This window comes from Dasypus novemcinctus, chromosome 15 (assembly GCF_030445035.2).
Source record: "Dasypus novemcinctus isolate mDasNov1 chromosome 15, mDasNov1.1.hap2, whole genome shotgun sequence".
NCBI lineage: Eukaryota > Metazoa > Chordata > Mammalia > Cingulata > Dasypodidae > Dasypus > Dasypus novemcinctus.
The window spans coordinates 68344935-68369072 of NC_080687.1; the positions used below are offsets into that span (position 1 = coordinate 68344935).

At 34.7% G+C, this 24138-nt stretch overlaps 1 protein-coding gene across 1 annotated transcript in view; it reads left to right on the forward strand.

Annotated features, from left to right (window-relative positions):
- KLHL1 (kelch like family member 1) overlaps positions 1-24138 on the forward strand; it is a 476203-nt gene that overhangs the window by 132638 nt on the left and 319427 nt on the right. Inside the window, exon 2 of the mRNA XM_004463148.3 lies at positions 3961-4143. Within this exon, the coding sequence (XP_004463205.2) occupies positions 3961-4143 (183 nt within the window). The remainder of the gene's footprint in view (positions 1-3960; positions 4144-24138) is intronic.

Consider the following 24138-nt stretch of genomic DNA (forward strand, 5'->3'; position numbering starts at 1 on the left):
ATGTGAAGCTTCCTGCCCTATTTTATTTTGTAGGTAAACGCAGGATCTGAATGGGGTACTTGCCTCCAATCCTCTTTAACCTAACCTGGAGCCATTCTGTGGGACTAACCATAATATCTTGACATTTTATACCTATTCAGGTAATCTGGGCACCAGTCTAGGAACATCAGGGTTTTGAGTTATTTGTCAAAATCTAGTACTGACTTGATTTTACTTAGTTACCTGACAGCCAATACTAATATATTCATTCTGGATTAAAGAAATAGGCTCTGCAGGGTATTTTGTGACCTTTCTGCTCAGTATGTTAATATGTGGAAAGATGCTGTTATTCTTGTTACAAATATGTGCTGGGAAATGACAATATTCTAAGATATAATTTGCAAATTTTTAAATGCCAACTTGTATAAGGCCAATATATGTTCACAAATTTTGTATTAGTTTTAAATCTTTATTGAAAATGTGCAAAATCTGATAAAATTAGTCATAGTATATGCAAATATCTTAGAGTGTGAGTTTTAATGGATTTTGATTAACAAGTGTGTGTGTGTAGATAACTTAAGGATTTTCTCTGAGTAAAAACACAGTACTGGGTATGATAACCAGTAGCATTTTTTCTTATCTAACTATAATGGACTTTATTCATATTTCCTTGCTTGCATATCACTGGATCACCTTCCAGAAAAATGACGGAAGTGGTCATAATCAATCTCATTCCCAATCTCAAGGAGGAAATGTTTTCAATTAAATATAATGTTTGCTACATGAATGTGTTAGGCACCTTTATGTGATTAAATTCATTTAATACATTAGAGATTATTTGATACCCTAGTGATTATATATATTTCTGTACTTTTTTGCTAGTATTTTATTTCAGTCTCATTTTACTAAGGTTAGAAGAGAAAATGACCAATATTTTTCCTTTCTTGTAACATCCTTGTAACTTTTTGTATTAATGCTACATTTGCCTCATTAAATGAATTGGGAGATGTTTCTTTTTCTGTTAACTGGCATCTTCTAAAAAAGTCATATTTTTCCTTTGTTTTACTATGATGTATATTTATCTTTGTATTTTACGATGAGATTTATAATGATTCATGAATCTATATCATGATGTCTTTATAAAATAAAAAAAAAATCTTGGTCATTGTTTTATCAGATATTGCCTTTGTCCTATTCTCTTACCATTGCCTTTAAGACTGTAAGTACATAATATAACCTTTAAACACATCTTGTATGTTTCTGACACATTTTTATCTCTTTTTCTTTCAGTAAATTAGTTTGTATATTTTCTATTAATTTATTTTTCAGACCTTTATGTTTCTCTTCAACTGCATCCAGTTAGTCAGTTAAATTCTCCCATAGAAATCTTATTTTGATTGTTGTGTTTCCTTATTAATTTCTACTTGATTTCTCATATTATATATGTTCTAGTAAAACTCTACAGTTGGCCATCTGTATTAAATATTAGTGACAGTTAATTTCATATCTGTTAAATAACTGTGATCACTATATTAAAATATATCTGTAGTACTTGGGAACCTGTTTCTACCGTGTATTATTTCTATCTTGGTCCTGTTTTTTGCTGACTTTTTTTTCTTTAATATCAGACATCACATTTTTTACATATAAACTGTTAGAGGTTTGCAATGATTACCAGGTCGTAAGGCTGTGGCTCCATTCCAATTGATTGAACAAGCTGCTTATGTGTGGAAGACAGCATATCTCCCCCCATAGCACAGTGAGAAAGGAACAGATAAGGACCCTCATCTCTTAAAGGCCATCAAACCCTCCTGCTTTCCAAGAAAACCCTACCTCCTAGCCTAACACTCCCAGGCCATATACAAGAAGAATTCACTTTTACAGCCCTTTATTAACCCAAGGCTGTCCTCGGGACCCTAACCCCTCCCCATGAACTAACATTTCCCCACTGTTTGATGTTCTGTATAAATTCCCATCTGCACCTTCCACGAAAGGGGTGAAGTATCTCTTTAGACCCCACCATGCTGGTGGGGAGCTGAAGTCTGTTCTTCAGACCCCCTCCATTGGGAGGCTTCTCAGTGAGTTTTCTGCCTGTGATCATACCAGTCTCTATGTCCCAGTATAAGGTCATATCAGTCTCTGTATAAGGTTATCTTCTAAAGAGGATTTATTTTTATTTTTTGCATGCACTTAGATTAGAAGATCACTGTCATACAATAAAGAATTTCTCTGATTCAAATCTAGATTTCAGTCTTTGTAATTTCTGATCTATTTCCAGTCCCCCTTGCTCCTAGTAAGCAGTGTTTCAGTGGGCCAGGTGAGGGCTTGTGCACTCACCACAACTCCTCATCCTTCTTGGTGTCTAACTTCATTTTCTTTCTTTTATTTTATTTTTCCACATCTCTAACTACTTAGCCTCATGTAAACCATTTTTTGCTTATCTAGCATTTATGCAGCAAGCTGCTATATAGTGTGTACTGAGAACATAGGCTCAGACACAACAGAAACTTTCAGCAAGTAATAACTTTATTACTTACACAGCACAAAGGTTTAAAAGAGCAGACGATCATGGCTGAGGTCCCCTGGAAGCCCAGTTGCTGGATTCAGACTGTACTGTTCCAGGGCAGGGTATTTATATACTCCAGGGTGATAGGGCTCAGGAAGTGAACAAAAAGTATACAGCAAGCAGCCTTTGTGCAGAATTCCTGCCCTGTTAAGCAATTGTTCCTGCTTGATTCCAGTTTTGGGTTCAAGGTTCAGTCAAGACATTCCATTAGTGCTAACATCTCCTCTGGGCTGCAGAATGGCAACCTAATGACTCATTTGAACACAATAGAAAAGGATGTAAGGGCAGACAGGTGTGGGCTGGGAGATGGCCTCTAGCCCTGTCTGTGCAGTCGGCAGCAGCGCCGCTCAGGAATCACCAGATGCCTCCATGGGAAAAGTGGTAGGGAATAAAAAGTCTCAATTACCTGAGTTTCTTCCTTTATTGGTCATTACCTCTTAAACTCTGACTACTTTCAGAGCCTAGAATTAGTAAATATTGATAACTTCAAAGAGTTATTTTGATATTATATGAAAAATTTCTGGTGTTCTTGGTGACGGGATTTGTCTGCTAAAAGTATTGTATTATACGGCAGAATTCTCCGTATTACCTTATATACTTATTTTTCATGAAACAAGCTATTTTATTACTACTTTTACAAATCTAATTAATTTTCAGTTTTCAATTACTCTAAAAATTTGTCATCAGGCTACTTGATTCAGTCTATGGGATTTATCTAGTATCTAAGTATATTGAGAGTCTTCTCCTGGAGTAGCATATTAAAATCTCTTAATGTTGAAACCACCTATGATATTAATAGAGTAACCAAACTTGAATGTCAGGGATTTTTCAAACTCCTTGTTACATTTATCTTATATATAAGTACTGAGTTAAAAATTGTGTATTTTTTGTTTAATAATGGAGTACCGAGCATGAAATTAAACAAATTTTCCTTCAAATTTGTCAATATTTTTACATTTTTCATATTTTTCAAAATAAGAAGCAATTACTTCTGCAAAGAAACGTTTAGAATAATATCCCAAGAATCCAAGAATCACCATTATTGAGAATTATATAATTAAATTAGTTGTTTCAATATCAAGTACCTGAAACTAACATTTTATTTGTAATCAATTTTAGAATATTTCCATTAATGACTTATTATTTCTGTTACTCTTTAAGGTTTAGAAATTAACATATCCTAATTAATACAATCTATGTAATTTTAAAAACCAAGAAAAAAATGAGATCATTTGCAACTCATTTATTGCTTCGCAGAGCAAATCAGTTAAATTGAAATGGATCTTTCTGACATTAACAACGGTGAAAATAAGGACAAATACGTTGATTTTCTCTATCAAATTCTAAAATTCTGTGTATGTATCTGGACAATTGGTGGTACTTTGTGAACAACATATTTCTTTTGTGGCTCGCAGACTGTCAGCAACCAGTCATCCCCTCACCCCTCAACCTGACATGGACTCCAGTAGCTCTGAAGAATTCTATCAAGCTGTTCACCATGCTGAGCAAACTTTCAGAAAGATGGAAAGTTACCTGAAGCAACAGCAACTCTGTGATGTTATCTTGATTGTTGGAAACCGAAAGATACCTGCACATAGGTATAGTAGTCTTTCTGTATTGGAATTATGCATTCATTTGTTTAGATGTGATAGACTATTGTAGCAGAATACTAGTAAGGCAGAATCAAGTGTCTGTATTTCTAGGGATTTTGGGTATTTTTCCCCTGTTTTTTGGGGGGCAAGGGAGGGTGAGTTTAATTTTAATTAATCTTTTTAGGAAAAGAATTACATATAAATAATTTTAAAATAGCACTTCTTACACCTAGGCATGATAACTAGAAAGAAAAATTATTCCATAATCATGGGAAGTGGAAACTAATGATAATTTAGAAAGATGTATTTTTGCCTGAGATCTGAAATGAGATATGCTTTTCTGTCAGTTTTTAAAGACAATTAGTTTCTCTTGAATATATACTATTTGTTTTAACTGGGAAATTAAAAGTACTTCATATTTGCATCTTTGTTTTGCTGTTATCGAAAACTATAAAATTTATGATGCATTAATATTATAGTTAAGGCCAGTGTAATTGAAAGCTAACAAACTTTTAAGTATTCCCTATATATTTATGATTGAATTTCAAAGTTAAATGAATTAACACCTGATCAGTTTGTGTCATATTGATATACAGTCAATATTTTAATGGAAATTATTAAATTTGATGTTGAATTTTACCTCATTTTTCTAGTTTTTCTGAATACTTTATATGGAAAAGGATTTTAATATACATTAATTTTTATAATAATTCAAAATAGTTCAATATATATGTAGAGAACCCTAGGCCACCTTAAAGTATGCCACATTTAATAATAATATTAATGAATTAGAAGGAAGGGCAGATTATCCAAGTATAAAATATGATTTCAATGTTTTCCCTTCCCCATAGATTTAAATTTAAATGGTAATTATATGGATGATGCACATGCACCTAAGTGTGAACTATTAAAAGGAAATAGAAAATTTCCTTTAATAGTGGCTGTATTTCCACTATGTGGTGAATGCACAAGCCCTCAACTGAGCCCACTGACATACTGCTTACTAGGAGTAAGGAGAACTGGAAATGGACCTAATATTACAAGTCTGAAACCTAGATTTGAATCAGAGAAATTCCTTATTGTATAACAGTGATTTTCTAATCTAATCTAAGATGTGGACATTGAATTTGAATTAAGATGTTGTAGCTGAGAGAAGTTGGATATTCGCGGTATTGAAGGCCAGGATGCGAGAATCTGAGAAGGAAGATTTATTAACAGCCAGCTGGACCCAGGGAACTTCTGGCCTAGTAAAAACTGAGCCCTGAATAGGATTTTTGAGTTCCTTTTATACAGAAGATGTAGGAGTAGGAGTCAAATTGTGCTTTTATGCAAAATAACTTTGTTAGTTTCTTAGAGTTTTAAGTGTTTTATCTGAGTATCAGATAGGTCTTGAATTAACACATATCCCCCACATTCCAGGTAAGCTTGAATTAACATATTTAGTCTGCATCCACCCTGAATATCCAAAGTCTATAGAGCCTATCTCACTTAATTGGCTTTCCGGGTACTAGTCATACTTGGATATAGAATAAGTTTGAATTTATGCACAGGCCATATTAAATATAGTGGAAATTCATAAGAAGGAAAATTTGACATTGAATAATTCATCTAGAGTTTTAATGTAGGTCTAATTTTGGGTTCAATCTGTCCACTAACTATGCCAAGAAGTCTAATATATAATTCATATTTAGTTTTCAAATATTACTATGGAATTTTATTATAATTGGCAAGAGAGCAGTTAACAAAAATAGTCATTATTTTTGAAACATTTACTATCATATGTTTGAGAAAAATGCAAATTATTCTTAGCTATCATCTATTCTCTCTTTTTCTTTTGTCTTATTATAGTCTTTGATTTCAAAAGAAATCATAGCCAAAATTAGTGATAGGAAATATTGAGTGACATCTTTATCCTCATCTAAAATTGTTAATTCAATAACTATTCATATTATTGATTCATTTTTACTATTTCTTAAAATTTTGAACCCGAAATATGTATAACTCATCTAATTGTCTTAAAAATGGTTTATTCAATTTCAATTTCTTTTTCTCTCAAAAAGTAATCTTGAAATTCAAGTAGTACTCTTAACATATAGTAATCAGAAAATACATGTTTTTAGTTATTTTTTTCATTATATGTTTTCTACCCTTCTCATTCTCATATATTAAAAAGTATATAAAACCAATCCAACTTCAACTACCTGGTGAGGTTTTAAATTATTTAATGAATTTTGAAAATCTATAGTATAATAATAATTAATATTGGCAAATATAGATCTTTTCCTATTTTTAAGCCTCAAATAAACTAGGAAATAGCTATTTTTTGCTTTATTTTTAATTGAAAAAAAACTTAGATAAAATTCGATTACATTCTTCAGAGTAAGAGGTCTTATTCATAATTTGAGAGTGTAACTAAATAATTTAGCTCATTTAACTTAAAAATTAGTTAAATCTTATACATATTTGCATTAAAAATATGGCCATTCTGTAAGCAGTGCTAGATATAAACTTATATCATCTTAATTTATAACCCTTTATTAGTAGTACTAGAATGCCTTTTTTCCCCATTTGAAGCATTTCTAATCAACATATTGATCAATTTTTCTATATTCATATTTTCCACATATTTTTTCTTTATTGCTCTTTTTTACTAGAAAGGCTTTATTTTCTAAATAATTAGCTTAATTATGCAAGTATTTTTATAATAACCTGTTTGACTATTAACCAAAATTGCTTCTTGGCTTAGATTACTTAAGAAATCTGGCAAAATTTATTAATTATATCTGAATTTTCTGATGTTTAAATATTTTATATATTAGCATAGATTAAAACAAAGTCATTATTGTCAATCATCTGCATATTTTTATCATGTCTAAATTAATTCAATAAGCATTTATATTTTTTGTTATCATTACATCTTTAACACTTTCTATTTTACAAGTAATTAAATCCTAGAAAATATGGAACTATTATAATAATCTCAAATAATGAAAAAATAAACTGTTTATTTTAAACTCTACTCTCTTTCAAGAAAGACACTGAAGCAACTATCCTAAGTACTCATTAGATATTCATTCATAAGTATATATATATATTTAATTTCAAATTAATTACCTCAAGTCATGCAAAACCTTTAAATCAATGTTTAAGTTAACAAATTTTTGCAATTAAAAGACTCTATAAAATTATTCATGTGCTCATTATATTATGTACAAGGTTTTCAAGCTGATGGAGGTCACAACTATCAATCCACTTATGAAATGCCATGTTCTTTTAGCATGTAAGGTTATTGCTAGATATTAACATATTTTAAGTATATAAGTTCTGAAAGGCTAATAATACCTAAGGTCATGACAAATTAATGTATTTTTGCAAGACAAATAATCAAAATTATGAATTAATCTCTTCTTGAGGTCATCAGAGAAATCCTAAAATAATGTCTTCTAAGAAACAGCCCAGAATAAGTGATTAGCAAGAAATGAACCAAAATATTTGTATGTAAATCCTGAATCACAAACATAGAGAAATATTTAATAGATAGGCTTCCTGTAATCAGGGATTTCATAGTCTACAAATTAGACTGACAAAATAAATATTAATAATTGGACAGGCAAATGCTCAATAGCAAGAGAATTAAAAAGTTTTCAGTGCCTAAACTGTTATAATATACCAGTATACAATAAAATATGATTCAGCTAATGAAAGTGTTTTTTCTCCTTTAGCCATTAATAACAGTAACTCCATTGGGCAGAAATAAATAGGGACTCTTACATAGCTAACCTATTCTAATTTTTTTTAATGCTATTTAGGATTTCATGTGCAAGAAACAGTCTGGAAGTACATACACCATACTATCAGCAAAGCTTATTCCTGGGCATCAGAATGCAGGAGGGACTAACAGTTTTCAAAAATGTTAAACATATATATTATTTTAACTCTTTAAAATGAGCATGCAATAAATTTATGGTTAAATGAAACAAGTACTGAATAAGAAAATAGTGATATTTGATTGGAATAAATATGATCTTGCTCCATAGATCAAAATACTACAATTTTCTAGACATTTTGTATGGCATTCTCAATCTTTATCCATCCTTGGAAATTAATTTATATACTTCATGAGTATATTTATTATCTTTATTTTCTAATAGTGCAATACTGTCATGTAAATAGTTGAGGTAAAAGTGGCAATCGCAATGGTATATCCAGTTCTACCTAAAATATATTAAGTACAGTGAAAATGGTCACTTTCATAAGTAATTTAGATAGTAATGCCCCAAAATAAAAAGTAATATTGTATTGCTTCTTTCTGCTGATGGAAAGTTTATTTACATAGACTATCCTTGATGGGAGAGGGATAAGTAATTTCTAACATTATAGAAACCCAAAGGTCCCCTAAGTCAATCAGCTTGATTGTTTATTTGGTTTGTACAACTTCAGAAAAAACAGAGAAGCTGAAAAACATTTTCCTTTTTGCTTTCAACCCATCATATGGATATCACTTTAATATCCTACTTATGAATACTAACTGATATGCAACAATACATGAGGCATCTCTCTTTATATTACTTTAAACAAATGTTTATCCAACATCTACTAGTTTTGGCGTATGTCCTGTTGGTGATGTGAAAAGATTATAAAACATACTGCTTTTCCTCATGGAGTTTCCAATTTACTTTGGGAGGTAGGAATAACACATGGGACAATAGGAAAGTATAGTAGGAAACAACTGCAAACTGAAATATGTGTTTCTGATTCCAAGTGCAAAAGAAAATCAAGTAGGGGAACAAGTTGCATATGATAGAGCATAATCAAAAATATTTTTTTAAATTTCAGAGAACTTGAGTTTTAGGTTAACCAAGTAAGAAAAGAATAGGTATGCTATTTTAGATACAGCAATCTGTAAAAAATGGAGAGCTAAAGCTTGATAACAGCTTGTTGAAAGTAGAAGAGTTTGTATTGGGAAATATTGGAAAATTAGGCTATAAAATAGGACAGAGGGGATTATGGCTGACTATGAAAACCAATATAGAAATTTAGATTTGGAAGAGTATGTGATTAGAAGCTAGTATAAGTTCTTGAGATGGGAGTAACATAAATCAATAATAATAATAATAATATGCTAGTTAACATTCACTGTGTTAAGTGCCAGACATTATTTGAAATGCTCTATATAAATTATTCACTCACTTTGTCCTTTACAATTGGAAAGAAGTCCTTATTTTCCCCATTTCCTTATAGAAGAGAAAACTGAGGTCATGGAGAACTTTTAAAAAATTCACCTAAGTTATGCATTTAATTAAAGGTGAAAATAGAATGTTCAGAGAATCTTGCATTAAAAATAATACCTTTAACAACTATGGTAATCTGGCTAGCTTAATTTAAGAAGGAAGCTTTAGAAAATGTAGAAGATGGGCACAGGAGAAAATGGTTAATGACCGGAGAAGCTGTTGAAGTTGATTCAAGTATGAAATGAGGGTTAAATGAACATCGAGAACAAGATGAGCTGAGACAAAGTTTGAAGAATGGTGTCATACACTAGGTGTCCTAGAAGTAAAACCTGAGACTGGAATTCAGGGGTGCATAATTTATTTAGAATCCTCTCAGGAGAAGGGAGCAGAATAGGACAGAGAAAGAAGCAAAGAAAAGGAGACTGTGCTGGAGCCTTGCTTCTGCCTAGTCTCTGAATAAGCTCTGGAGCTTGAGTTGCTCAGAATTAGTCCCACTTTAGGCAAGGGGCCAGCATTTTATTCTCAGTTCTTTTAGTTGTTGGCTTTGGACCGACCCACAGGGTAAGTGCTGGATGCATGTTGTGGAAGAGGTGAGGGGAGCAGGAACATATAAACTCACAGGAAGTGAAACAGCTCCTTCTAAGGAAGCACAATTATCCAAGGATGAGGTAGCTCAGAGCTGTTGGGTGCAAACATCATTGCCACTGAGGGCAGGGGTTGCTGTGGGCAGGAGTGTGCCTTGTAAAGAGGATCTCAGAGGTACAATCACAAAGTTCAGTAAAAAAGGAGAGCTGGATTTTGTGTCATACTTGACATAAGCAATGAAGTAGAGGGAAACTTAGATGATGATTTCATAATTTCTACTTTGGAAGTTTAATCTATTGGCAGTACACCATTAGAAACGGGAAGCGTAAAAGAAAGAAAGAGGGAATTTGGATTAAGGCATACTTAAATGTTGTTAATGATATCTGATAAGCAGTTTCTACAGGCATTCAAGAGTCAAGGATAGATCTGAAACCTCTATAACAGTTATAATTAAGCCATGTTCAAGTATGATTCTGAAACAGAAAAGTTAAGGCAAAAATACAGAAACCTGAGAAACAAACCTTGGGCAATGAAAGGGTCAAAGAGTAGGAAAAGGAAGAGAAGTCAATAAATTGGAGGGAAGCTGAGATAAGAAAGTCTGTGCTGGTTTAGCTACGAAGGGATTTAAGGAAGGAATGGGAGGCCAACAATGTCAAACACTGCAATAAATTGGAGTGGAACTTAGAAAAGTTTATTATATTTGTAAGAAAATAAATTTTGATGCCCTCAATGAGAAATTTTTTCAGAATGGCTGTATGCACATATACTTAACTGTGCATGTTTTGCTCCTCTTTCTCTTGCATTAATAGGAACTAAATATGTACATGTAAATATATTACTTTCTATGGATTTAATCCCTCCTAAAATCTAATTCAAATCCTATGTGTCACTAAGTCTAAATATTATATAAACGTTTCCTCTCTGCTCTTATTAGTTAGCAATGTTTGATATGTTATGGTGGATGGAGAAGATTTCATGTTATCCCTTAAGGTTGATATCTATAAGCCATTAATATTTTGCTTCATATGACCGTATTCCTAACACAGATACAGACTGGTTTAATGTAGGATCAAACCAGTTAATCAATTAGTTACTAATGGCTCAATTAAATGTGTGCAGGACTGATGGCTTTCATTTTTCTAACATTTTACCACTGAAAGCATTATTTTTTTAAAATTTATTGAAATATGTCACTCATACATAAAATTACATCAACAATAACTGTATAGTAGTAGTCGTGAACTTACAAATCAAACATACATAACATCATACAGGGCTCTCATACCTCACCCTATCACCAATACCTTTGCATTGTTGTGAAACATTTTCAACTCATGAGCATCCTCAAAATATTACTAGTAACTGAAGTATTTTACATTTGGTGTATTTTCCCCCAACCCAGCCTATTATTATTATTATTGCTACTGTATCATTTATACAAGAGCATACATAAACAATAAGTGTATAGTAAAAGTTGTGAACTTACAAAGCAAACATGCATAATATCATAACAGAGATCCCATACATCAACCCTTCACCAACACCTTGCATTGTTGTGAGACATTTATTACAAATTATGAAAGAATATTGTCAAAATCTTACTACTAATTATAGTCCTTATCTTACATTTGGTGAATCTTTTCCCCAACCCACCCTATTATTATTTGTTAAATATATTTTCATGACAGAAGTTGTAAACTTGTAAAACAATCATGCACATGTGCAGAATTCCCATATATAACCTCTCTATCAATATACCACATGATAGTAGAATATTTGTTACAGATTACGAGATAATATCATCAGACTATTAGAGGTCCATAGTGTACATTTGGCACACTTTTTCCATACTCCCCATTATCAATACAGTACTTCTTTGGCATAGATGCATGAATATTAAAGAATATTACATTAACTATTAACCACAGTCCATAGGTCACTATAGTTGTATATTTCCCATGCATCTCCACATTCACACCACCTAGCAATAGTGATGAACATCTAGCTCACAAAGGACACTCCTGCATTTGCACCATAAACCACAATTCTCATCAACTTCTGGCATTACTGTGTTAGTCAGCACCTAGATTATTCTCTAGCTTTCTTTCAATTGGCATTTACATCCATAGACTACCCTTTTCAGCCATATATCCATTTATAAGCCAACTGTTACTACAATGTGTTACCATCAGCTCTATACATTTCCACACTTTTACTGTAAAGTTAATTAAAACTTGTACCTACATTAAACATCATTAGTCCATCTCAGTAACTTCTCTTATCTCCTTTAAGAATCCACTGCCTACCACCAGGTCTTGAAGATATTTTCCTACATTTTCATCTAGAAGTTTTATGGTTCTCACTTTTATATTTAGAGTTTTGAACCATTTTGAGTTAATTTTTGTATAAGGTGGAAGATAGGGGTCCTTTTTCCTTCTTTTAGCTATGGATATATAGAGTTGTCTCAGTACCATTTGTTGAATGGACTGTTCTGCCCAAGTTGGGTGGTTTTGACAGGCTTGTCAAAAATCATTTGACCATGGATGTGAGGGTCTGTTTCTGAACCATCAATTTGTTTCCATAGTCTATGTGTCATCTTTATGCCAGTACCATGCTGTTTTTAGCACTGTAGCTAGGTAATGTGATTTAAAGTCCAGAAGTGAGTGTCCCCCTACCTCACTTTTCCTATTTAAGATGTTCTGGCTATTCAGGATCCTTTATCCTTTTAAATAGATTTGATAATCATGTTTTCCATTTATTTAAAAAATGTTGGTGAAATTTTTACTGGGATTGCATTGAATTTGTAAATAAATTTGAGTAGAATTAACATCTTAATGATATTTAGTCTTCCAATCCATGAACATGGAATGCTCTTCCAAATATTTAGATCTTTTAAAATTTCTTTTAACAATGATTTGTAGTTCTCTGAATAAAAGTGCTCTACATCATTGGTTAAGTTTATTCCAAAATAGTTGGGTTTTATCTGTCTATTTAATTTTCACCACTCTTTGACACTTTTAGTTACTCTTACTTATATAATTTTCATTTCTAGACTCTCTTCCAAGCCTCTTCTGTCTTTTTTTTCAGACTGTAACACACCTTTAGTATTTCCTGCAATGCTGGTCTCTGGTTAAAAACTCTCTGTTTCTCTTTATCTGTAAATATTCTAATCTGGTGCTCTTTTTTTTTTTTTCTTTTTAGCAGTCACCTTTTTTTTTTAACAGTTTTTAAATTAAAGTTAATAGATCACAAAGAATGTTACATTAAAAAACATAAAAAAACAAAAACCTTAAGAGATTCCTATATACCCCACTTCCCACCCCCACCCCATCATTTTTGTAAATTGTATTTTTTGAAGATATATACATCACACAAAAAATGTTACATTAAAAAATATAAGAGGTTCCCGTATACTGCCCACCTCCCCACCCCACTCCTCCCACACCAACAACCTCCTCCATCATTGTGGCACACTCATTGCACTCAGTGAACACATTGTGGAGCACTGCTGCACCACATAGATAATAGTTTAACCTGTAGTTCACACTCTTCCCCAGTACCTTGAGTAGTTTATGGCATGATATATAAAGTCCAGCAATATCATTTAGGACAACTCAAAGTCCCAAAAATGTCCCCACATCATATCTCTTCTTCCCTCTCCCTGCCCTCAGCAACTACTGCGGTCACTTTCTACACCTTAATGCTACAATTTCTTCTATTACTAGTCACAATAGTTTTATAGTAGAATATCAGTAAGTCCATTCTAATCCATATTTTATTCCTCCATTCTGTGGACCCTGGGATGGTGATGTCCACTCCACCTTTAGATCAAGAGGGGCTTAGATTCCACATGGATGATGGATGCTATTCCTCTGCTTGCAGTTGTTGGCACTCTTGATTCCCTGGTGTGGTGGTTAACCATCTTCACCTCCCTGTTAGCTGACCTGGGTAAGTCCAAAGAACCAGAGAATAGGAGTCACCACTCTGCTGAGTCTCAGGGCCCAGCTGACACATAGGCAGTACAGAGATTCAAGTCCCCTGAGTATGCACCATCCCTAACACCAACCACAGGTTCAGTAAAAGTGACAGAAGAGGCATGTGTAGGAAGGACACATTTGAGTCCAGCTCCACCACATTCAGGAGCACAAATTCCAAGGTAGGGTCCACTGACATGGCACAGAACTCCAAATCCATCTGCCATGACCATATACCCTGTAGATGTCCATAGCCTTCAGGAGAACCAGCACCTAGAGTTATATCTACTTTGACTCTCTCTAGGGGTCCACTGAGGTGTGTGTAAGCATGACCCCTCTGAAGACTTTCTGACTTTTTTTGGAAGACTCTTAGCCATATAAATTCATTTGTCTTTGCCATTTCCCCCTTTAATTAAAGGTCAAAAAGCAGTTTTTAACACTTGATCCAATATGTAGGCTGAGATATTCTGCTGGTCTTTGACCCTTTTATTCAAGTTCTCTTTATAGTTGCATCATCAGTTAGTGATTGGTAGTAATCCCTTGGCGCTAGGGAAGCTCATTCCCAGGAGTCAGGTCCCATGCTGAGGGGGAAGTAATGCATTTACATCTGAGTTTGGCTTAGAGAGTGGCCACATTTGAGCAACATGGAGGCTTTCAGGAGGTAACTCTTAGGCACCCTGCAGCTCTAGGCCTAGTTCATATTTCCAGAACACAGACTCATAAGCATAGTCATCAGTATCTAGGTCCCATTAATGGACCATACTTCCTTGTTGGTCTTTGCCATTGCACTTGGGGAATTATTGTTGTTCCATTGGGAATGTGACAGGGCTCCCCTGGGTAGGAACTCAGCACTCCGTCGGTTGATGTTTGTAGTTATAACTACTATAAAAATACCCAACATATTTATGTTCCCTATATACATGCCCTGGAGAACTCTCCCCCTCTTGTGTGCCCCCCATCAATTACACCTCACACCACTGTTCCTTCCCTGACATAACTGAACCTTTCTATGATCCAAAACTTCTTCAACAATGAAGCCTAATATATTGCCAAATTCAATTAATAGGAAATTGAAATGTAGTGATGGGTTTAAAATTTAGAGATAGAACACACAATAATTTGGAAATACTAAAAAAAGTAAAAATAAATTTGTGCATTAATAAATGAAAAATATAAAGCTTTGTTTCAAACATTTTGCCTTTCATCACTGTAATAGGTGTTGCCCTGTATGTACAGTGGCAAGGGACTTTCTTTCATTTCTTCTTCAGTGTCTACATCTTTTCTTTTTTTTTTCTAATTTTTAATTTTGTCTTCAAAAAAGTTTTAGATCACAGTAATTCATATACACAATATAGGGAACTCCCATATATCCAATGTCAAACTTTTTCCCCTTTCCCCAGCAATGATCTTTTTACATGTTCATGTTATATTTGCTGCAGCTGATGTACAAACTTTGAAACATAGCTATCAAACATGGTTCCATTTTGGTTTACATTATGGTTTATATTTCAGCTTATAGTGTTTTATTCACTTCTTGTTTAAGTTAACATGTCCTATATCCATCATTGCATGATCTTGTGGAGCACTTCCATTGCCCCCCAGTTGCCCTGCTTCCATCTGTTCTATACCTCTCTCTCCCTCCCCTCAGGGCCCACAGTGACAATCAATCTCCACTACTTGAGGGATCAGATTTACAGATACTACAACAATGCTGAGGACTTGTTATACTAGACTGCCCTAACTAATTGGGAGCCACCAATTTTCTCAAGAGACACAATTCCCTCTATTTGGGAACATCAGGTCTCCCCAGGATGTGGGTACACCTTCAAACTCATTGTATAGGTCTCCACCCAATGATATAACACACTATGACAAAATGAGCACACACACACTCCCTAGAAGCTTGCCCCTGTACCAGATGCCCCCCCCCTTAAGCACCTTAAACAAGTAATCCTTTCTTATTGTATTTTCTAAAGAGTTTTCTCAACATTACAGCTTCAAACATATACCTGTCATTCTCCCATATTCAACTGTTCTCCCCAGCCCTCCTCCCAATTCCTTGGGCCATCTGACCCATCCTCCCAACCCTAGCCCCCTCAAGCCCACAAAGCTGCACCCAAAGGTACCCCTATGCCCCCATCTTATCCCTTCCCTGTACAAATACCTCCAGGTTATCATAGACTTCACCCATGTAGGCATCAGCTCACAACCTTCCTCTCCCCAACAAATTCCTTTAAGCCTATCATCCAGTCTCTAGTTCTCTGAGGCAGCTTGTTTTGCTTGTTTCATATCAGAGAGGTCATGTATTTGTTCTTTAATATCTGGCTTGCTTCACTCAACATAAGGTCCTCAAGATTCATCCATGTTATCATATGTGCTTGTACTGTGTCTCTTCTTATAGCTGAGTAGTATTCCATTGTATGTATATTCCACATTTTATTTATCCATTCATCTTTTGATGGGCTTTTGGGTTGATTCCAACTTTTGGCTATAAAGAATAAGGCTGCTATGAACATTGGTGTGCATATATCAATCAGTTTGTGTCCTTATCTTCAGTTCTGGGTATAAATCCAGCAGTGGAATTGCTGGGTCATATGGCAAATCTATAGCTAACTTTTTGAGAAAGTGCCAAATGGTCCTCCAGAATGGCTGCATTCCCATCAGCAGTGGATGAATGTTCCCATTCCTCCACATCCTCTCCAGCACTTGTAGTCTTCTGTTTTTTTGATAGCTGTGAGACTTATGTGGCCCTAATTTTTGAAAGATAGTTTTACCAGATAAAAGATTCTTGGCTGCAAGTTTTTCTCTCACAGTATCTTAAATATATCATACCACTGTCTTCTTGCCTCTATGGTTTCTGGTGAGAAATCTGCACTTAATCTTATCGGGTATCCCTTATATGTTATGCACTGCTTTTCCCTTGCTACTCTCAGACTTCTCTCTTTGTCTTTGACATTTGACATCTAATTAGTATGTGTCTTGGGGTTGATCTATTCTGATTTTTTCAGATTGGAGTACATTGTGCTTCTTGTACATGGATATCTATGTCCTTCAATAGGGTTGGGAAATTTTCTACCATTATTTCTTCACATATTCCTTCTGCCCCTTTTCCTTTCTATTCTCCTTCTGGGACACCCATGACACACATGTTTGCATGCCTCTTGCTGTTGTTTAGTTTCCTGAGAACTCATTCAATTTTTTCTATTCTTTTTTTCATTTGTTCTTTTGTTTGATCACTTTCAGAGGCATTTCCTCAAGCTCACTAATCCTTACTTCTCCTCCTCAAATCAACTATTATATGATTCCAGTATGTTTTTAATTTGATTTATTGCACCTTTCATTCCTGTAATATCTGCTATTTTTCTATGTATGCTTTCAAGTTCTTCTTTGTGCTCATCCAATGTTTTCTTGGTATCTTTAATTTCTTTAGCCATCTCATTGAGTTTATTAAGGAGATTTGTTTGAATATCTATGATTAGTTGTCTCAACTCCTTTACAACATCTGGAGGCTTACCTTATTCCTTAAACTGGGCCGTATCTTCCTGTTTCTTGGTATTGTTTGTACTTTTTTGTTGGTGTCTTGGCATCTGGCTTACTAGATGTATTTACTCTGGGTATAGTTTCTCTCTTTAATTTAGGGCTTTCTTGCCCTTTCTCACTGCTGGTTGTGTAGTAGGAGCCAAGGATATAGTTGGTGCTATAAACTGTGGAGGCTCAAGCTGCCCTCATTGCCCCAGGGACCACTGAAACTTCTCCCAACTTTCTCCTTTGCTAGGGGTAGGCACAAAGCCACACTCATGTGTAATGCTCAAGGTTGCACAGGCCTAGACTGTATTGCCCAGTTAGACTGATGAAGCTTCAAGCCCCTTTTTCCCCTACCTGGAGTGGGGATGGAGTTGCAGATGTGAACAGTAGTTTAGTTGTGTGGATCTAAAATGACCACAGTTGCCCAGGTAGACTTCTGACTATTCAGTCTGTGCAGCCAAATGTACCTGCAGTTACCCAGAGAGACTGGTGCAGGGCTCACCAGCTTCCTCCCTGCTAGAAGTGGAGATGGAGCCTAGGCTCAGGCTGCAGGCCAATCTGGGTGAAAGAAGTTGATCCCTCCCATGAATGTGATTTTCATTCAGCCTGGCTTCTGCTCACACCAGCGGCAGAGTTAAAATAGTGTGGCTACTCGCCTCTTTCCGATTTGGACAGGTTCAAATCCTAGCTGCTTTTTGAAGTTGGTGGCCAACCAGGTTTTCCTCCCCTGTTTTTGGGAAATGGAGTTTCCAACTCCAGTCACAGAATAACTCCTGAGGTGTCTTGCACTGCCAGAGAAGGATGATCAACTATCTCCACTGCATGGCCTATATTTTCCTGAAGAGGCTGGCACAGGTTCCCCCAGCTTCTTCTTAGGGTAGATCTGCAATCTGATTTGGATAGAAAGAAGTTGGTGCTTCGCAGCACTGTGACTTTCAGTCTTCTCCACTTCCCCTGGTGCCAGGGGCAGAGTTAATATGGTGACTACCGACCTCTTTTTGACTTGGACAGGTTCAAACTTTAGCTGTCCTTAGGGTTATATTTTGTGCCCGCTGAATTCACTAATCAGTAGCTGAAGTTGGTGCCTGACCGTCTCTTCCTCGCCCATTTTAGGGAAGTGGAGCTTCCAATTCCAGCTGTGGAATAGCTCCCAAGACAGCTTGTGCTGCCAGTGGAGGATGGGCACTGGGCTTCCGGCTTGGAGTGCACTACTTATGAATTATCTCTGCAAATGGGCAGTCTCTTCCTTCCATTCTTTCAAGGAATTTGAAGGATGCTATTCTGGTCTCCTGGAGCCCCCAGTCAGGTGCTTCAGATAGCTCTGGGTGATTACCATCTGCACTGTAGCGTGAGCTGACTCTTGGAGCTCCTTACTCTGCTGCCATCTTGCTGGTTGTTCCACATTATTTTTAATGCAATGTTTCAACTCATGGATCACAAAGAACACTTCTTGAATTCTTAAAGTGCATATTTAGGGACTGATCTCCATTAAAAGAAGGTATTTATCTTGGTTGAAAGTGATTGTCATCATGCCATTTCATTTATTGTATAGCAGAAAAAATTGTGAAATAGTTAAAAGTATACATCCTGATTTGATTATTAAAACTTTATATAATAATGCCTCTTGTCCTTTCTTTCTTGTTTTCCCTTATAATGTCCATAGTACAAAAAATGTATTTCAAATGTACTGTTGTTTTATTATAGATGTAACCATTAAATTTGAATCTGTTGCCCTGTCTTTATGATTTTTTGAGCACTTTCATACTTTCTGGAACAAAAGTTGTTCCTGGTTCATTTTATGGTTTCACTACTCCTCTCATGGAATCAGCAATTTTTTTCAAAGGAATCTTTAGTACATTGTGCTTAAACAAACACACACTCAGTCATGTATATTTATGTATTTATGTAGGAACCATGAATTTGCACTGAGATCTCCAGTTTCAGTTCCACACCAGTGTTTATTTTAGTCTTATTCTTTTCATATTTGTAACTCCATTCACCATGAGTGACAGATCTCACTCCCATGATTCTTAAAAATCTATTAATTTCCTTTATACTAATCTAAATTAAAAGAAATTCAAGGATTTTTAACTCAAATCACTATGCAAAACTAACCTACTAGCTAAAATGCAATCATTATTAACAGTTCTCTTTTTCGATAGTAAGTTGGCATAATGTCAAGTGATTTATTCCTTTTTTTTAATTTGTATTTTCATTTAGGATGTCAAAGGACCTGAAAAAAGAAAAACAAGATAAATAAAATTATAGTATTTTTTCCTTAAAGCTATTGAGAAACTGGAGACATGAAACAAACAAACAAAAAATAATCAAAACTAAAGTTTTGCTCCCTTCTTAGTGTCTCTTATTTTGATACAATATCGTTATGCAATTGAAAACTACAGAATGTAGGAAATTCCTATCAAGTTAAATGCCTTTCAGGAAATATTATATATAAGTTAAATTAAGACATTTTCAGATAAATGAAAGCTCAACGAATGTTTTGGCATCATATTTGCAGTACAAGAAATACTGAAGGAATATCTTCAGGTTGAAGGCTATTGTTTTAATTACCTCATTGCTAAAACAAATACCATACAATTGGTCAGGTTGAACAATGGGAATATAGTGACTTAAGTTTTGAGGCTAGAAGTACAAATAAGGATGTCATCAACAGATTCAATACAATCCCAATAAAAATTCCAATATCCTTCTTTGTAGAGTGGGAAAAGCCATTTATCAAATTTATCTGGAGGGGTTAGGATCTCCAAATAGCCAAAAACATCTTTAAAAAGAATAAAGTTGGAGGACTCACACTTCCAGATTTTAAACCATGTTATCTAGCTATAGTGGTAAAAAAGTTAGGTCTGGCATAAAGATAGACAGATTGATCAATGGAGTTTAATGAAGAGTTAAAAAATAAGCCCTCACATTTATGGTCAAGTGATTTATTTTTTTACTATTTTTAATACTTTTTTATTTTTTAAAATATTTTAGATTACATAAATGTTACATAAAAAATAAAGGGGATTCCCATATGCCACACTCTGTACCTCCCCCATACTTTCCTAAATCAATAACATCCTTCATGTTGTGTGGTATATTTGTTACAATTGATGAACACATAGTGGAGCATCGCCAGTAAGATTGGATTTTAGTTATCATTATTGTTTAAACTCTGTCCCATTCAATTTTATAATTTATGACAAATATATAATGGCTTATATTCATCATTGCAACATCATTCAGGGCAATTCCAATGTTCCAAAAATGTCCCCACATTATATCTGTTTTTCCCTCTCCCTCCACTCAGAACCTCCAGTGACCACTGCCTTCACATCAATGATAAAAGTTCTTCCATTGCTAGAATAACAAAAAGTCTATAGTACAATAACAGCAAGTGTATTCTAGTCCATCATTCAGTCTTCATTCCTGAGGATTCTGGCATGGTGATGACCCCTCCACCTCCAGTTGAGAGGGGGTTTAGATCTCATGGGGCAGATGGATGGAAATATCTTGCTTGTAGTTGCAGACTCTATTCCTTGGGAAGGGCATTGTCCATTATCTCTTTGTCAGTTGTCCTGGATGAGTCCAATGAATGTAAGAGTAGGTGTTACAACTCTGTTGAGATTCAGGAACCAGCTGGTACATGAATAGCCCAAAGATCTAAGTGTCTTGGATGCAAACCTATCAAGTCTAGGACTAACTCTAGGTTCAGATAGAAGGGGCATAAGAATCATGTGTAGAGAAACCACAAAGGAGTCCAACTCTGTCACACTGAGGAGCATCTATTCCAAAGTAGTGTTCATTGACAGGACAACAAATTTCTGAGCTGTCTGCCTTGATAGTGTCTAGATATCTCTAGAGCCCTCAGGAGCTCAGCTATTTGAGGCAATATTTACTGTGGCAGTCAGTGACATCCTACTGAGGCATGCATAAACATAACCTCTAGAATGACTTGCTAACTCACTTGAAATCTCTTAGCCATAAAACTCTTTTGTATTTACCCCTTCTCCCTTTTGGTGAAGATTTCTTTCCCAGATGAGTCTGCTCAATTTCCTTAATTTTTATTAGCAAGGTCATGTAATATTTGTCCTTCAGTGCCTGGCTTGCTTCACTCAACATAAGGTTTTCAAGATTCCTTCATATTATTTCATTTGTTAATACTGCATTCCTTATTATAGCTGAGTAATACTCCATTGTATGTATATACAAAAGTTTGCTTATCCATTCTTCTGTTGATGGACATCTGAGTTATTTCCAACTTTTGGCAATAGTGAATAAAGTCGCTGTGAACATTGTGTGCATATATCTGTTCATGTCCCTGCTTGCAATTTTCTGGATATATACCTAGTAGTGGAATTGCTGAATCATATGGCAGTTCTATAGTTAGCTTCATGTTGAAATGCCAAACTGTTCTCCACAATGGCTGTGCTGTTCTACATTCCCACCAGCAGTGGATAAGTTTTCCCTTTTCTCCACATCCCCTCCAACACTTTCAGTTCTCTGTTTTTTTAATAGTCACCAGTCTAATGGATGTAAAATGATATCTCATTATAGTTTTGATTTGCATTTTCCTAATAGTGATGTTGAGCATCTTTTCATGTGCTTTTTAGACATTTGTAATTCTTTGGAGAATTGTCTATTCAAATCACTTGCCCATTTTTTAAATCGTTGTCATTTTATTTTTGAGATGTAGGGTTTTTTAAAAATATGCTGGATATTAGACCCTAGCAGACATGGTTACCAAATATTTTCTCCCATTGAGTCAACTGACTTCTCACATTCTTGACAAACTCCTTTGACGTATAAAAGGTTTTAATTTTCAGGAGGTCCTATTTATCTATTTTTTTCTTTTGTTACTCATGTTTTGGGTATAAAATTCATGAATCCATTTCCTACTACAAGATCTTGCACATGCTTCCCTACATTATCATCCAAGTTATTGATGGTCTTGGCTTTTATTTTTAAATCTTTGCTCCATCTTGAGTTAATTTGTGTAAAGTGTGGAAGGTTGTTCCTCTCTCATTCTTTTGGGTATGGATATTCAGTTCTCCAAGCACCATTTGTTGAAGAGGCAATTCTCTCCCAGAAAAGTGGGCTTGGTGGCATCATAAATAATCAGTTGACATATATGCAAGGATCTATATCAGAACTCTCAGTTCTGCTCTATTGGTCAGTATGTCTACCCTTGTGTCAATACCATGCAGTTTTGACTAATGTAGCTTTGCAGTATGTTTTAAAGCCAAGTGGTGTGATTCCTCCATTTCATTTTTCTTTTTCAATGTCTTTAACTATACAGAGATGCTTGCCTTTCCAAATATATTTCATAGTTAGCTTTTCCAAGTCAGTAAAAATGCCGTTGTAATTTATTGCATTAAAACTGTAAATAATCAATTTGGATAGGATAGACATCTTAATGATGTTTAGTCTTCCTATCCATGGAGAGGGAATATTCTTCCATATATTCTTCCATTCTTCTTTAATTTCCTTTAACAGTGTTGTGTAGTTTTCTGTGTATAATTCCTTTACATCTTTAGTTAAATTTATTCCTAGGTATTTGATTCTTTTATCTGCTGTTGAAAATGCAATTGTTTTCTTGATTTCCTCTTCAGATTGCTCATTATTGGTGTACAGAAATCCTACTGATTTTTGCACATTAATCTTAAAACCTGCCCCTTTACTTATCTCCTTTATAACCTCTAGAAGTTTTGTTGTAGATTTTTCAGGGCTTTCTATGTATAGGATCATGCCATCTGCAAAGAGTGAAATTTTTACTTCTTTTTTTTTCCAATTTTGATGTCTTTTATATGTTTTTCTTGTCTAAGAGCTCATGCAAGTATGTCTAACACATTGTGAAATAAGAGCAGTGACAGTGGGTATCCTTGTCTTGTTCTAGATCTCAGACAGAAAGCTTTTAGCACTTCATTATTGAATATGATGTTAGCTGTGAATTTTTCATATAGACTCTTTATCATGTTGAAGAAATTTCCTTCTATTTCTATCTTTTGAAGTGTTTTAATCAGGAAAGGGTGCTGCATTTTGTTGAATGCTTTTTCTGCACCTATAGAGGTGACCACTTGATTTTTTCCTCTTATTCTCTTAATGTGGTGTATTACATTGATTGATTTTCCTATGTTGAACCATCCTTTCATACCAGGGATCAGAACCTCTTTGTCATGGTGCATAGTTTGTTTGATGTGTTGTTGAATATGATTAGCATTTTGTTAATCATATTATACTAATATGATTAGTATTTTGTTAAGGATTTTAGTCTCAAGGTTCATTAGAGGGATTAGTGTATAGTTTGGCTTTCTTGCCATGTCTTTGTGTGCCTTGATATTAAAGTGAGTAGGCAATGTTTCTTCTTTTATTTTTTGGAAGAGTTTAAGAAGGATTTGTGTTAGTTCTTTCTGGAATGTTTGGTGGAATTCACCTGTGAAGTCTCCTGGGCTCTTCTTAGATGGGAGATTTTGATGAATAATTCAATTTTGTTACTTCTGATTGGTCTGTTGAGTTCATCAATTTCTTCTTCCACCAGTATAGGCTGCTTGTGTGTTTCTAGGAATTTGTCCATTTCCTCTAAGTTATCCATCTTCTTGGCATACAATTTCTCAAAGTGTCCTCCAATGACACTCTTTATTTCTGTGCAGTCAGTGGTGATATCCCCTTCCTCATTTCTTATTTTG